Source organism: Eleutherodactylus coqui, chromosome 2 (assembly GCF_035609145.1).
Source record: "Eleutherodactylus coqui strain aEleCoq1 chromosome 2, aEleCoq1.hap1, whole genome shotgun sequence".
In the NCBI taxonomy this organism is placed as follows: Eukaryota; Metazoa; Chordata; class Amphibia; order Anura; family Eleutherodactylidae; genus Eleutherodactylus; species Eleutherodactylus coqui.
The window spans coordinates 195,958,470-195,975,421 of NC_089838.1; the positions used below are offsets into that span (position 1 = coordinate 195,958,470).

The 16,952-nt window shown below is 44.9% G+C and overlaps 1 protein-coding gene across 2 annotated transcripts in view; it reads left to right on the forward strand.

Moving 5' to 3' along the window:
• Positions 1-16,952, forward strand: part of TMEM209 (transmembrane protein 209) — a 29,727-nt gene that overhangs the window by 6,887 nt on the left and 5,888 nt on the right. For both annotated transcript variants that reach the window (XM_066592153.1, XM_066592152.1), the window contains exons 4-13: positions 380-511; positions 7,068-7,309; positions 9,266-9,470; positions 9,704-9,879; positions 10,332-10,403; positions 10,494-10,590; positions 12,364-12,489; positions 13,639-13,736; positions 15,836-15,950; positions 16,825-16,922. In XM_066592153.1, the coding sequence (XP_066448250.1) occupies positions 380-511; positions 7,068-7,309; positions 9,266-9,470; positions 9,704-9,879; positions 10,332-10,403; positions 10,494-10,590; positions 12,364-12,489; positions 13,639-13,736; positions 15,836-15,950; positions 16,825-16,922 (1,361 nt within the window). The remainder of the gene's footprint in view (positions 1-379; positions 512-7,067; positions 7,310-9,265; positions 9,471-9,703; positions 9,880-10,331; positions 10,404-10,493; positions 10,591-12,363; positions 12,490-13,638; positions 13,737-15,835; positions 15,951-16,824; positions 16,923-16,952) is intronic.

Consider the following 16,952-nt stretch of genomic DNA (forward strand, 5'->3'; position numbering starts at 1 on the left):
TCCATTGTAGTCAAAGGAAGCCGTCTGTCACGCTATACTTTCGCTGTGAGCACATTGCGGTATAATGCTTTATACCGCAATCAGCGTGATGTTCCGAAATGCCGGGGTACAACGCTGCCATTGATTTCACGCAGTTCTTTTCTGAACGCATGTGTGAGAGCTGCTTTAATACGTTCTGTCAGAGTGCAGTTGTGAGGTCAGGTGATGGTCAGAATCGGCATGGACAACCCCTTTTGTTAGGCTATACTTCTTTTAGTGGTACTTGGTTAGAGTAAAAGGTCATTTACTGGTTGTTTTACATTATGTACAAAAAAGTAAATGTAAGTAATATGTATAAACTTATCGTGTAACATTATGTTTTTACATTTCTCCTTACCAGAGCTGGCACTTGCTTTAATGTTTAGTCTGAATGCATTGGTTGACTTCTGGAGGTATTTCAAATACACGATGACATCGCCAAATCTTACACTAAGCCCCTCCCAGCAAAAACTTCTTGGAGTACAAAATTCATGTAAGCATTCAGTTGTGTTGTAGTGATTGGCATGTGTGTGTTGACATTTATATAAAAATGTTTTTTGAAAATTAAATTGATAGAATATGCAGTGTTTTTCTCAATTTTGGGTTTTTAATATTCCCTCTATTCCAAAGGATTGTCTCACAGCAGCTCTTATTTTACAAATGACCAAATCTACATATACAGATTCATAGCATTTACATGGTTTTATAGAGGATTTGAGTTGGTCACACATAGAGATGAGCGAGCGTACTCGGAAAAGCACTCTTCGCTCGAGTAATTTGCTTTATCAGAGTATCGCTGTGCTCATCCCTGAAGATTCGGGTGCCGGCACGGAGCGGGGAGCTGCAGGGGAGAGCGGGGAGGAACAGAGGTAAGATCTTTCTCTCCCGCCCGCTCTCCCCTGCTCCCCGCTGCGACTCACCTGTCAGCCGCAGCGGCACCCGAATCTTCAGACCCGAGCACAGCGATACTCGGATAAAGCACATTACTCGAGCGAGTAGTGCTTTTCCGAGTACGCTCGCTCATCTCTAGTCATACACATTTGATATATACCATGGAACTGGCCAATTTTGGCAAAATTACCAACCATCTAATGTGTATGGGAGCCTTCTGACTCTCTCTCCCCAAAGGGCGCATTGTGATCTAGCAGTTGGATTTCAACATGCCTGGTTATTTTGCCTGGCAGCGATTTCTGCCTTCCCCTTCTGAGAAGTACACACTAAACTGAGCGGCCACGGTTGAAAGTGGATAAGGGGAGACTGCTGCTGTTTGGCAAAGGGAGTGTTCCCACAGTTCTTTTTACTACTCTTGGGGGTTCCATCACAGCTGCTGAAAACAGCATTGGGGATGGTCAGGTATGGAGCTGATTGGGCTCCCAAACCAAATCCATACATCCTCTGCAACCGTAGGATGTATATTTACACTATGCGGTTGGGAAGGGGTTAAGAGTTGTAAATTTGCTGTGTCGACAGCTAAATGCTTTCCATTTTTCTCACAGTAATGTGCAATGTAATACAAAATGTTGCAAAAGAAGAAATGCTGCTTTTTCCCAGCGCCATCCTGACGGCAGACATGGAGGTTGCACCTTGACCTTGTAGGGACAGGAAGCAAGAGACTTCAAAAGGCTCCTCCTGCCTCCCATTCACCAGTGCTTCCTGTCCCTACAGGGACATGCAAGAGGTGCTCCCTCCAGGGAGCCACAGGATTACATCGGCGGGCCGTTTTCCCCTCTCACCTTCTCCAGAAGGAATCTGCTGACAGCGGGGCGGACGGTCCATGGGGCTGCTTCCCCGCTTACCTCCGGAGAGTCAGCGCGGTCCGGGAGCACGGCAGGCCACGGGTCTGACCGCCCGGGGATCACCACCGCAGCGCATCGGAGCGGCGGACCAGAGGTCCTTGAGTCCGCTCCTGCATCATGTACGGCAGCGTCTTTCAGCCGGGGAGAGCGGCGGGCCATGGGCTCAGAAGCCTCTCTCCTCCAGGACGCCGGCGCGGCCGCGCGCAACGTCGGGGGGCGGAGCTAAGGACGCGGCGTGACGCGGTGACGTCAGACGCCGCCAGCTGACCGGACCCAGCGGGAGATTTAAAAATGGAGACCCCCCGGCAAGCTTCCACTGACAGTACACCTTCAGGGAAGGATTTATCTGTCGGCCTGATCCTGTCTACACTTTTGGCAAGTATGACTGCAAAGGATTCAGAGATGGAAGCCCTGCAAACCGTAAGTGTGACTTGCTGCAGGAATGTTATGCCCAGGGATTAACATTGTGTAGGTGTTTTTCCCTTATGTGCATGCATGTGTCTTTTGCAGGACAGGGAATCCACCCGGTCTAAGCAAGACCTTAGGAAAAAGTGCAAGAAATGCGCCCTGTGCCTCAAAAAGTTAGATGAGGCGTACAAAAAACCGTTATGTCAAGACTGTACTTCAAAGATCCTCACGGATGAACAGGCCGCATTTAGGGAGGATATTAGATCCCTAGTCAGGGAGGAGGTCCGGGCATCGATCTCCAGCCTCCCCCCAGCCCAGCGGGAAAAAAAGGCCACTAAGAGAGCAAGCCACATACGGCTGTCGAGCTCAGACTCTGAGCAATCCCCAGGCGACCTGTCAGACGGCGAACTCTCAGACCGTCCCTCTGACACCAAGGATGAGGATAAGAAGTATTTTTTCTCATCCGGGGACCTGGATGACCTGATTAGAGCCGTCAGGGATACAATGAAGCTAGAAGATGCGGTGGAGCCTAGGTCCGTACAGGACGACATGTTTGGCGGGCTCAGGCCAAGGAATCGCATCGTGTTCCCAGTCAATGATACTTTGAAAAAAGTAATCATGCATGAATGGGCTACTGCGGACAGACATCTCTTCCTGTCCCGCGAGTACAAACAAAGACTCCGCTTCGCGGAGGAGGATGTGAGCGTCTACGAAGAAGTCCCTAAAGTAGACGCACAGGTGGCCAGAATGGCAAAGAAGACAGCCCTGCCATTTGAGGACTCCTCACATCTTAGAGACCCAATGGACAACAGGGTTGATTCATTGATGAAACGGGCCTGGCAAACGACGGCCTACACGCTAGAGTCCAACATCGCAGCGACTTCCGTAGCAAGGTCTATGTTCCTCTGGTTAGGGGAACTAGATGACCAAATCAAACAGAAGGCCCCCAGAGAGGCGTTGCTGGAATGTATGCCTTTACTAAAGTCCGCAACAGGCTTCCTGGCAGACGCATCTGCCGAGTCCATGAGGCTGGCGGCCAGAAGCGCCGCATTATCCAACATGGCCAGACGGGCAGTCTGGCTGAAAACCTGGAAGGCAGATACAGCCTCTAAAGGAAGACTGTGTTCCATCCCCTTTCATGGCCAGCACATTTTTGGCGCGGATTTAGAGGAGATCCTGAAAAGAGCCACGGACAAAACTCACAGTTTCCCGGATCAAGCCAGAACGGGATTTTCCTACAAACGCCAGCCATCCTTCAAGCCATACCGGGGCAAAGGAAAAACTGGGCGCTGGTCCTACCCCAAAGGAGGCAGGGGTAAGATAAAAACAACCCCTACCCCTATAGAAGAATACCAGGTGGGGGGCAGGTTACTAAATTTTTCCCGAGAATGGCAGGAGATAACGGATAACCCGTGGGTCCTGCAGCTCATAGCCCAGGGGTACAGGATAGAATTCTTCACCCGGCCCCCCAATTTCTTCAGAATCACCCCCACACAATCCCCTGCCATGCAGGATATCTTTGAAAATGAAATCCTTAAACTGCTGCAAATGGGGGCGGTAGTTCGGGTCCCCACAGTAGAGCAGGGCCAGGGATTCTACTCGCCTTTATTTCTGATAAAAAAGCCAAACGGCAGTTTTCGAATGATTCTGAATCTGAAGGGCCTGAATAAATTTATTACCTACAAAAGGTTTAAAATGGAGACAGTTCGGTCAGCGGTAACCCTGATCGAAAGAGGAGACTTTATGAGTACCGTCGACTTAAAAGACGCGTACTACCACGTCCCAGTCCTGCTAGAACACCATAAATACCTGAGGTTTGCCATCAGAATAGGGAGTCGGGTACGCCATTTTCAGTTTCAGTGCCTACCCTTTGGCATCTCTACAGCACCCCGAGTATTCTCTAAAATAGTGGCAGAGATGGTGGCGCATCTCCATGTAGCAGGTATAAATATCATCCCGTACCTGGACGACTTCCTGGTAATCGCCTCCTCATCCAAGACCCTCAGAGACAACACTAGCAGAGTCATCTCTCTATTTCAAAGATTGGGGTGGATAGTCAACTTCCCCAAGTCTAGTCTTCTCCCCGAAACACAGAAAACCTTCCTGGGGGTGCGGCTAGACTCAGTATCTCAGACCTTGTCCTTGCCTCCACTCAGACAGGAAAGTCTTAGATTGGCAGCACAGGAGGGCGGCCAGAAAAAACAAATGGTAATTAGGGACGCAATGAGGCTCCTGGGCCTCATGACCTCCTGCATCGGCATTATCCCTTGGGCCCAGGCGCACTCCAGAACACTACAGAGAGCCATCCTGGGTAACTGGGATGGGACACCCATCTCCCTGGATAAGAGGATGCCCATGTCATCATCTGTCTTAAAGTCCCTCCGCTGGTGGCGGTCAACCCACACTCTACAGGCTGAGTCACCATGGGTGGCAGAACCCTTCATCACGATAGTAACCGATGCGAGCCAGTCTGGCTGGGGAGCACAAGTAGGGCAGCGCCTGCTCCAGGGCGAGTGGGGCCCGACGCTGCGTACCCAGACATCGAATTACAGAGAACTTAGGGCCATCTGGGAAGCGCTTCACAGATCCCAGGATATTCTAAAGAAGAGGCACATAAAAGTCTTCTCTGATAATGTGACCGCCGTTTCGCTTATTCGCCACCAGGGGGGCACCAGAAACGTGCATCTGCTGAAACTAACAGCCCGGATCTTCAGATGGGCCGAGGCCACAGTACAATCCCTGACAGCGGTCCACCTCAAGGGGTCCCAGAACCAGACAGCCGACTTCCTCAGTCGAAGACGCCTGGACCCCGGAGAATGGTCGCTGAATCGAGAGGAGTTCCGTCATATTGCAGAAACCTGGGGCAGTCCACAGGTGGACTTGTTCGCGACCAGAAAAAACTCAAAATGCCCCGCCTTCTTTTCCCTAGATCCGAAGGACAGGGCCGAGGGGTTAGACGCCTTTTCCCAGAGTTGGGACTTCAGTCTGGCATACGCCTTTCCCCCCATACCCCTGATCCCGAGGGTTCTCCAGAAGGTCCAGCAGAGCAACATCACACTGATCCTAATTGCTCCACACTGGGAAAAAAGGGCATGGTTTCCGGTACTCCTAAAACTCGCCATCACGGAACCAATCCGCCTTCCATCCAGGATGGATCTTCTAACGCAGGGCCCAGTTCGGTGCCCCAACTTAGAGAGACTGAACCTCGCGGTCTGGATATTGAGGAACAGACGCTACTAAGTCAAGGTCTGTCCTCTAGGGTCATCGCGACGTTACGCCAGTCCCGTAAACCCGTCACCTCTGCTATATATAATAAAATCTGGAAAAGATTCTCCTCCTGGAGGGGGTTGGAAGTCTCCAATCTCGACACTTCTGTGGCGGAGATTTTGGATTTCCTCCAGGAGGGTCTAGACAAAAACCTGAGGCCGGCAACCCTGAAGGTGCAGGTGTCAGCACTCTCGGCCATCCTAGATCAGCCCCTAGCAGAGCATAGACTAATCCGCAGGTTTATGAAAGCAGCAGAGAGAATGAGGCCAGTTATCCGCAGTATGGTTCCCCCATGGGATCTAAACTTAGTCCTCCAAAACCTGTGCAAACCCCCCTTTGAGCCTATCGAGCAGATACCAATTAGGTTCCTCACGTTCAAAACCGTGTTCTTAGTAGCTATCACAACGGCAAGGCGTGTGAGCGAGCTTAAGGCCCTATCTTGTAAGACACCCTACCTATTAATCCAGGACGATAGGGTCATACTAAAAACAGACCCCTTCTTTCTCCCAAAGGTAGCCTCAAAATTCCATAGACAGCAAGAAATTGTTCTCCCATCCTTCTGTCAAAATCCCCAAACCGATAGGGAAAGAGACTACCATAGCCTGGATGTAAGGAGGGCCATTTTATGCTACCTAGAGCAGACCTCATCTTTCAGGAAGGCTGATTGTCTTTTTGTCCAATTCCAGGGGCCGGGCAGAGGAAGAGCGGCTTCTAGAAGATCCATTAGCCGCTGGATAAAATCCACCATCCAGCAGGCCTACTCTTCCGGCAACAGTTCTATCCCTGAAGGACTCAAGGCCCATTCAACCAGGGCAGTCTCCTGCTCCTGGGCAGAGAGGGCCATGGCCACGCCAGAACAAATCTGTAAGGCAGCCACATGGTCCAACCTGCATACCTTCACAAAACACTACAGGCTGAATACGGACCTCTCCTCCGATCTCTCTTTCGGGAGAAAGGTCCTGCAAGCAGTGGTCCCTCCCTGAGAGTTAATTTGGTATACTCCATGTCTGCCGTCAGGATGGCGCTGGGAAAAGGGAGTGAATTTCTTACCGAAAATTCCTTTTTCCCGAGCCATCCTGACGGCACGTATTTCCCTCCCGAAAATTCACACGGTGGTACCTACGCCTGTGCGGGCACGAACCAGTAGCCCAGAGGCTCCTATGTTGGACAGTTTTGTTTATGCGGTAAATTTGTGCATAATTTCTTTGGTTAATCCGGGTAAGTTTACCCTCTTATTGTTTATTTTCAAAAGAACTAACCATGTTAATTTTGTCTCGGAGCAATAAAATCTTCCTTGGTTAACCACGACATGTCCATGTAAGTAATTTAGAAGACACTGGTGAATGGGAGGCAGGAGGAGCCTTTTGAAGTCTCTTGCTTCCTGTCCCTACAAGGTCAAGGTGCAACCTCCATGTCTGCCGTCAGGATGGCTCGGGAAAAAGGAATTTTCGGTAAGAAATTCACTCCCTTTCAGACCATTCTGATGTTATATCGGTTGAGAACCTTACATTTCAAAGAAAGCTGGTGTGTAGATTCTCCATTAATGTTTAATTTCTAATACTGATTTCTTATTTGCAGATGTGCAATGTACTCCACCGAAGGATCTTGTGAAAAGTGTGGTCCCAGCATCTACATCTCCTCCTAACATGCAAGGGCAGAGTGTACTGAGCTACAGTCCATCACGTTCACCTAGTACCAGTCCGAAGTTCTCTTCTAGTTTCATCAGTGGGTACAGCCCCCAGATGCAGGCTCTGCTACCAGGCAGTGGCAGTTCTTTTTCTTCAGCTGTACCTTACTCCCCAAACAATAGCTACACCAAGGTAATATCCAATGAGTGAACTTCCATCAGCTCATAAAATTCATTCGCAATTATGTTTATGGGTGAAAAGAACGCCTTAAAGAACAGAAGAGATATTTAGGTTGCGGGCCAAGTTTCAGAGTCTTTTGGGGGAAAACATGATATTTTTCATAAAATGAATATTACATTTTTTATGCACATGATAACCGTCCTTGGGCGCTATTGGTCGAATAACTTAATCTTGAATCTAAGGAAAACATTGAATATCTTTTAGACTCTGGTGGGAATAAAATTACTCGTCCCCAAGAAATTGCTAATGCCTTTGCCTCATATTACTCCTCTCTTTATAATCTAAGAGAAGATACAAATATTTATCAACTCCAATTGAAAGAAATTTCAAACTGTCTCCAGAACATTAATCTCCTGCACCTGTCACCTGACCAATTAGCCTCTCTTTCTACACACGGTCTCTAACTCTAAAGTTCTAGAAGCCTTCAAAACGTTAAAACCTCTCAAATCTCCAATGGTTTTGCTAACGGTTGTTATTAAAAAAAAATTCTCCTCCCTTCTGGCCCCCTATATGGTGGTGGTGTTTAATGAGGCAATGAACAAGGGTTCCTTTCCCTCAGAGATGTTAGAGGCCCTTATTGTCACTTTACCCAAACCTGCCAAAGAAACTACTTCCCCAATGGACTTTTCTGTAACAATTTCACTTGGGGTGCCACTTGTGCTAGAATTAAACTTTCCACTTTAACTAACCTCTATGAAATAGGTGGAATAAAAGCCCCTGACGTTAATGTTGTTTTCATGCAGTGCTTTTGGTGGGCACCCCCTTCAAATAAAAGGTGTGATAAGATTTCTCTTTTGGGGGTTAAATCTCCCCCTTTATTGTCTCACTCCTAGCTGTCTAATACTGAGCTTGCTTATCTTGGCCCGTGTCTGGCAGTATTTCCTCATCCGTATCTCTGGTTCCAGTATTGGTCCTTTTGACGGTTTTTTTTTCTTTTTTTAAATCCTCTATTCACACAGACTTTTAATTTGGGTTTAGGGAACACTGGCAATTTTATATGAAAATAATTTTTAAGCAAATATTGGTATTTAAGGCTGCTTTCACATCTGCATAGGGGGGTATTGGTTTCCTGCTCCGCTTGGGGTACAGGAAATGGGAACTCCCTGGCCAAATAGGATTAGTCTTATGACAGAACTGAACAGCGCTGAACGGACCCAATTGAGTATAATTGGGTTCGCTTGGTTTCCGCTCAGCTGTCTGGCATTTTACCGGAAGAAAAACTGCTGCATGTAGCTCTTTTTCTTCCGATAGTTTGTCACAAAACTTCCGAACGGAGGTTCCAGTGCAGATTTGAAAGTGGCATTTTTTTAATGTGCAGATTTGCTAAATATAATTTTCTCGTGGACATGAAGCCTTAGACTGGGCTGTTACCTCAAGTTTGTTTTGTTATTTCAAAGTGCTTTCAATAAAGAATAAATTATTCAAAAAATTTTTTATATGTGGCATTGACTATGCAAACTAGCTATTATTTCCTAATGTCTAAGGCCCCCTGCCACCGGGGAGCAGGAGAGAGAACTGACAGTTCTCTGCGGTGAGCCTTTCTGACAGATAGGCTCACCGCGGAGAATCGCATCAAATCATAGCATGCTGCGATTTGAGTCCGCTCGTGGACAGAGGGCAACGCTATGGAAAGTCTGCACTGCGTTACTTGCGGCTGGGTTATCGCCACGAGTAACAAAATGCAAGATCGTCCGTGGACAGCAGCCCTTAGATCTGTGGCTCGGTGAAATACTGATTTGAAGTGATATAATTCAACAATACTGCTTATATTACACAGGTATATCATCCAGAATGTAATGTTATGATAAAATAATTATACGATCGGTAATTTATTAAGACTATGGATTAAAAAATTTTCTGAATGGGTTATTAATGAAAACAATTGTAATTTTGTATTTCTCAATCCAGATGCAAAGCTTTAGTCCAACACAAGGATCACCCTCATACCCCAGTAGCCTTGGTCCACTGGAAAACAGTGGGATAAGATCTCGGTATCGCTCATCACCATTTGCTTACAGTTCCCCTGCTGGCAAGGATGACTATATGACTGATCTCAAGTCATTGGATACGTTCCTCCGTAGTGAAGAAGAAAAGCAACAGCGTTCTCAGCTGGGTATGAGGTTCTTTAAAGGGCTTTATGTAGCAATAATATTTCTGATATCTAGCTAAGAAAACTTAAACTTCTTATGTTATGGTTAGCAAGCACAGTTCTTGCATGTACAAAACCCTATCTTCAGTTGTATCACTTTCTATTATTTGATGTGCATGTGACGACATTTGGTGTGCCTGTCTTGTTAGAATTTTCCTCTGATGTTACTACAAAACTTCTTTTGACTGGTAATTTAGGGAGTCCAGAATCCAGCTCCACATCAAATAGCCCAACCTTCTGGAATTACAGCCGTTCCATGGGAGATTATGCTCACACGCTTAGGAAGTACCAGTACCAGCTGGCATGCAGGTCTCAGGCTCCTTCCGCACACAAGGATGAGGCAGACCTTGGCTCCAAGCAGGCAGCAGAGGAGGTACAGTAGTAACTACAGCACATTGTTTGTGGTTGCTTTCTAAACATTAAAGTGTTTCTTGAACGCAATACACAAATGGCCATAGAATGCCTCTACTGTCACTCGTCCACCTCTCAGCAAGAGTTTGAGATTCCAGGTACAAGTCTAACCAGGGCAGACCTTGGAAACTTACCGGGACGTCCACTTTCCGTTCTTCAGGATAACCTATGGATCGATCCCCTTTCTGAGCATTTCCTCCTCAGATAACTGTGCCCAGACGATCAGAGCTCCTCTAGTGGGGTCTCCGTACTGCAGACAGAAAAAACTGATACAATGCTGATGAAAAATGTTTGTGAAAAAGCAGTCTTTAGGTTCTTTCAAAACTAGACAGACACCCCCTCCCCCTGACAAAGTTCTCCACAATTCAGCTTTTAAAGTTTTTAACTTGATTAACTCTTTTTCTCCTTTCTTAGATATGGGCAAGAGTTATAATGAATCGCCAACTTTTAGACCACATGGATTCATGGACAGAAAAACTCAGGAATGTATGTCCTTCTTTATTAATGTTTGAAATATACAATTTCTGCCAGAAAAATGAAGTGTTATTTGCATAAATTTTTGTTTCCCTTTATTAGTGGATTAATGAAACTATTTTGGTGCCATTGGTTCAAGAAATGGAAACTGTTAACATGCAGATGAGGCGGCTTGGATGTCCAGAGTTGCAAATAGGCGGTAAATATTTTGAATAGTAGAAAATTGATAATGTATGGAAGACTGTTATATCTGTTCTTCAGGGCTATTTAAATACAGCTTATTCATCACAGAACACTGCAAACCTCTCGATTTTATATATTGCTTGTGTGATCATTGTGCCCACGTGCTTGTGCGAGTGCTGATCTCTGTAAGGATAGGGTATGTGGAAGTAATAAAGAGGTGGCTGGACTTAAAGGGGTTGTCCCGAGGCAGCAAGTGGGTCTATACACTTCTGCATGGCCATAATAATGCACTTTGTAATATACATTGTGCATTAATTATGAGCCATACAGAAGTTATAAAAAGTTTTATACTTACCTGCTCCGTTGCTGGCGTCCTCGTCTCCATGGTGCCGACTAATTTTCGCCCTCCGATGGCCAAATTAGCCGCGCTTGCGCAGTCCGGGTCTTCTTCTTTTCTGAATGGGGCTCCGTGTAGCTCCGCCCCGTCACGTGCCGATTCCAGCCAATCAGGAGGCTGGAATCGGCAATGGACCGCACAGAAGCCCTGCGGTCCATGAAGACAGAGGATCCCGGCGGCCAACTTCAGCAGGTGAGTATGAAGACGCCGGACCGCCGGGATTCAGGTAAGCGCTGTGCGGGTGGTTTTTTTAACCCCTGCATCGGGGTTGTCTCGCGCCGAACGGGGGGGGGGGTTTAAAAAAAAAAAAACCCGTTTCGGCGCGGGACAACCCCTTTAAATGATCAGGGTATGGGGTTGAAAAAAGGTAGAAGAACCATTACTAATTTAAGATACCACAGGGCAAATGATATGGCCCTGGTAAGCAGAGACACCAAAACATCTGAAGATGCTAATCCTGAAGCCAAAATAAGCAAGTGAGAAGATGGAATTTCACCTGAACATTAGGAAAACAAAGATAATGACCACCACCAACTATGAAGTCCACATAAAGGTCAACAAAGAGGAAAACGTAGTAGTTAATAGTTTTGTATTCCTTGGGTCTCTCATCGATCATTGTGGCAGCTTGACAAGTGAGATCAAGTGTGGATTAGCACTGGGGCATAAGGCCATGGTGAGCATGGACCAAATATGAAAGTCCAAGGATGTGTCAGTCATCATCAAACGGAGGTTAATCACAGCTATTATCTTCCCGATTGCAACATATGGCTGTGAAACGTGGACATTGAGGATAGCAGACGGAAGAAAAATTGACGCTCGAGCTGTGGTGTTGGAGGAAACCACTACGAATTCCCTGGATTTGGTAGCCCTATCAACCCAAAGGGAAACTGGGAAGATAACACAGGGTTCATATGCGTCATGGAATTTTCTGATTTCTCATGGAATTTTTTTTGAGTCTTGCCAAGAGTTGAATTGGTGCTTTTTTCACCCCCCCTCTCCCCCATCGTCACCACCTGCAGATTTAAAAGGCTACATATGTGTACTACATTGGGCCCTTGAGTATTTATTAGAAAATCATGTGGGTGACGCCACAACACTTCTGCTGAGCGGGGTTTTATTTTGATCACTTAACTTGAATGCCAGTGGGAAACTGTAATACTTGGCATTTATTACCGTATGTATTTCTTACCACCCTGTTAGGAATATAGAACTATTGCAATAAAAGGCAAATTAGGAAGAACGCTTCATAAAGAATTGTTATTTTCTATTCCTAGGTAATTAGTTTTTGTACTTCATAGTGATCATTTTGTTTACCGCCCATGTCTATCAATTCAGCTATAGAGTTTTCCCTCCATAATTCGGCAATGTGCACAATTGTTTATTTCTTTCTAGAGTCCAGCATTAGCAGTTTAAAGCAAGCAGCTCTTGTAAAGGGACCTCTGATCCCTTCACTCAATGTTATTGTTCAGTACCTGGACATCACTCCAAATCAGGAATACCTCTTTGAACGTATTAAAGGTAATAACTTCTGTGTCCTATATTGTAGACGATGCTATTCTGTTGTATTTGTTTCTTGCTGCAAAATATCACATTAGTTTTTCAATTGGTTTGTTTAACCCCTTAGTGACGTGGTCTGTTTTGGACCTAAGGATGTGACAATTTTTGGAGGGATTTTCATTTCCATTTTTTTAAAGTCCATAACTTTTTATTTTTTCTGTCAACATAGCCATATGGGGGCTTATTTTGCGTGACAAGCTGTAGTTTGAACTAGTACTAGTTTGTACTCATAACACTTTGGAGTACGTATGGCTTTTTTAATCACTTTCATTGTGGTTTTTTTGGGAGGCAAAATGCACAAAAACAAAGCAGCTTTGCTTCTTTTCTTTTTTTTTTTTTTTTGCTTATAATTTGCATTTGACATGTGGGATAAAAAGTGTATTCAATTTACATGGGTCACTACGGATGCGACAATTCCAAACATGGCTTTTTAAATTTTGGGGGGTTATAGCTCCTGCCACTAGGAGGCAGACACTAAGCAAAGGAAGAGTTGACTCCCCTTACCAGCTGTACCCCTCCTTTAACCACTCAGTTTTAGCTTAGTGTCCATAGGAGGCAGACCTTCCAGCTGCAGGTTTTCGGGATCCTGGAGTTCCTTCGACTCCCCTACTGAAGAGGAACACCAGGGTTGCCACTAACATCCTTACTGTTTCCCTACCTCCCTCAGGCAAGGTGGCACAGAAAAGCCCTAACCTTTCTGTGTCCCGCCAGCAAATATCCTCCTGCTTGAAGTCCCAGGGCTCCCCTCCCCGACCAAAGGGAGGCGACAAAAGCCAGGCTCTATTGTCAAATGTGCATAGGATTAAATTGTCCCTTAATATCTAAATATCCACCAGACCAAGATACACTTTGTTCTCCCCTATAGCCACATATTCAATTGATTATAAATATGTAGTTTTACTGTTTTTAAAGGCTAAAATAAACTGGAGTTAAGGGGTTAATACGTATTTAAGGGACTCGAATTATGAATCAGCTCTATTTATGACAGATTCTATATGCACAATACAGTGACCCCTTCAGAGCATTTTTTCATGTTTAATGTGTCTGTAATTCATAACGAGAGATTAGATATTTGCTATTCATCATGTGCTTTTTGCTATTTTCTTCTAGAACTCTCCCATGGGGGATGCATGAGCTCTTTCCGGTGGAATGGAGGTGGAGACTTTAAAGGGCGGAAATGGGACACAGATCTTCCTACAGACTCTGCGGTATGCTAGTCGCTGGTCTCCTGGCTAGAACATGTTAGCTTTGTTCTTGTTCGCACACTGAAGTGAAAGGAAGAAAAGGCCGCATTCACATATGTATTTGCTGTGGATTTTAAGTGTAGGTTCTGTACAGAGTATCTGCAAAAAAGTACAGTGCAATGCATGTGAGCAAACTGACAATTTTACCTCTTCGCAACATGCTCTATTCTAGTGCAGATTTCCGGATTTGTCATGAATTTCAGACATTGATGTGCAGAGGGTGAAATTGGGATCCAGATTTGCATGTAATATGTGAATTCTAGAGCAAATTTAAGGCCACGTCTTCAGTGGTAATCTCTTGTATGCCAGTACGGCCTCTACCTTCCTGAAATGATTACAGCCTTACTAAAGGGGACAGAGATGGTATGCTCAATAATCCAGGGAATCCTCTATTGTAAAGAAGCTTAATGGTCCAATTTTTAGTATAACTTTGCTTTGCAAATGGTTTAACACTCCTTGGACTGCTTGCTTCCACAGTTTTCTACCGAAGTATGGGCAAGCTGTGGTGCTGATCATCTACCATTCCACAGCGCTACCATGTGTACTTAAATTCTGTGTGAGCTCTCTTAAGTATGCATGGTTCTGTAGCAGCAGAGTAGCGGGAACCCGATGGCTGGTGTTTGTAGAATCGCTGAGGCACCTGTTAGCGCCAAGAGAGAAGGAAGCTGAAACAATTGCGCATGCGTGACAAACAAAGCTGCGAGCCCAATTGTTACACACTGGAGACACGCTCTGCAGCAATATTCTAGCAGTGTGTTTCATCCCAGCTCAGTTGCATTCAAACATTTTGAAGCCTTTCATTATGGGCGGTCTTGTCATGTGATCTTCAGCCTGACCACTATACTACTGTATAGAAAGGAAGTCTGTCTCGCCTGTGTTTAGGACTTCCTGTGAACTTCAGGATTACATCACGACCTATGAAATCTCTCCTGGCAGCTCTCGGAGATTTTCCTCCTCACCCTGCTCCTCTCCTTATTCCTCTATATGTCTCTTCATATATAGAGTGATGTTGAAGAGATCATTTCTGCCCTATGTAAGGGACTAGGAGAGCAGTGATATATGGTAGGGGAGTCCATACAATAACTAGCTGTAGTTAGAAAACTCCTCTGACTCGCACAGCTTATACTACCAGTAAGTGCCATTTGTAGAATTTCCAGTGTCTTATTTCTGTGATACAGCTTCATGCCGCTCTACTGCAGAGAAACCTGTCAGTCATAAGCGGGAAGCAGAGGAAACTAGTGTAAATGAAATAGCGTCTCGTAAAAATACTCTGGTTATTGTGCAGTGACCATAGTATTATTAAAGGCAAAAGGTTAGATGTCACTGGGTTCTATCACTACTAGCCTTATATAAGATGCAGGGTAAGGCTAATGTTATGAGACTTCACCCCATTTGCCTCTTAAGAGCCAGACACATATGAAGGCTGCAGTAGAGAAATTGCATCACAGGGAAGAAGTAGCCAACTAAACTAAAATAGATATAGGCAAGATCCTCTACATTATTCTTTCCTTTTCAATAATGGCGCATGTTGCTCCAGTTTTACAAAAAACAGTTGCTGGAGTGCTTCTTTAAAAGCCTTGTCTCACAGCTAGAACTTCTCTCCACCTGCTGTGTATAAGGCTTAATACAGGCCCCCTGCTTTTCAATGTGCCAGATTGGAGAGCCGTTCTTTGGCTCTGGCTGCATCTGTGCATCCATGCATTACATGGCTGGCTCTTGTGGTGGATGGCATGTAATTCTACATTTCACTTGCAGTGGTTGGTTGAACCCATTGTGGTCATCTGATTACAGCAATAGCATATTTTATAAAGAAATTGTGTCCATGAGACTACCACTTTAACTTTTAAGCTAGTTCTACAAATAAGTTCACTATAACTTACAAAGATGGCCACATATTTTTCTGTATTTGACTGATTTGACCAGTGGACTAATAAAGGCAACAGTGTTTGAACAACCAGTTTAGTTTTCACTGCATATAGCCATTCATTGTGTAGATGGTTTTAGAATTGCTTTCATATAGTAAAACACTTTTCATCAGTTTTATTTCTGCTTTAATCTTAAAGATACTCATGCACGTGTTCTGTACGTACCTTGACTCGCGACTGCCCCCTCATCCCAAGTATCCTGATGGCAAAACCTTCACCTCTCAGCACTTTGTGCAGACCCCTGATAAACCTGGTATGTAAGTGTAAACTGTCTGTAGGTTTCAAGATGCAAGTCTTATAATGTCACATTTGTTGTGGCGGAATGTAATTTCATTAAAGGCCCCTGTTTTCCCAAGTAAAGGTATTCAATTAAGCCTGGGTTACGGTGCAGATGTGCACCCAAATCCTCAGCGCAGATTATACTCTGGACTTGGGTGTGGATCCGCACTAAAATACAATACATATGAACACACCCATAGACGGTTTTGACAAATGAGACCTTTTAATGTATACTTTAATATTCCAAGAAACTTTAGGGGAGATTTTATAAAATGGGCTTTACCCCCACCCAAAAAAAACAACCAAAACCTCTTAGTTGCCTATAGCAACCAATCACAGCACAGCTTTAACTTTTGTATTGTACTCTGGCGAAAGTAAAGCTGGGCTCTGATTGGTTGACAGTTTCATAAATATTCCCTTTTATTTCTGAGCTGCTCTTAGGATATACTTTAACTAGAACAGATATGCACTGTAGAGGTTTCACAATGTGAAAGGGAAATACAGCAAAATGGATAATTCAGTTCTGGAAAATATATTGGAAACAGCAGGGCATGTCTTTTAATGCCCTTTGCTCTTATTTTCGTCTATGTGTACATTTGTTTTGTAAATGCAAATTCAATACATTTATTTTCATAAGGGTCTTTCTAGTCTACCACATACGCAGGGCGCAGCATCGTTCAGGAAGATTTTTCACTTTGTAGTTCGAATACATTTACTTTTTATTACTGAGGAATGGAGGGAACTGCTGTAAAATTTAGTGGCCACCTTCATAATTGTATTACAAATGCTGCTGTATAAGTAAACAATATCCTATTTTAATGTCATGATTTTTATACTCTTCTCAATAGATACTACAAATGAAAATGTCTTTTGCATCCACCAGAGCAACATCAATCCTCCTCACTATGAGCTTGTCTATCAAAGGCACATATACAACTTGCCAAAGGTATCATTTTAACATAAACGTGTATGGACA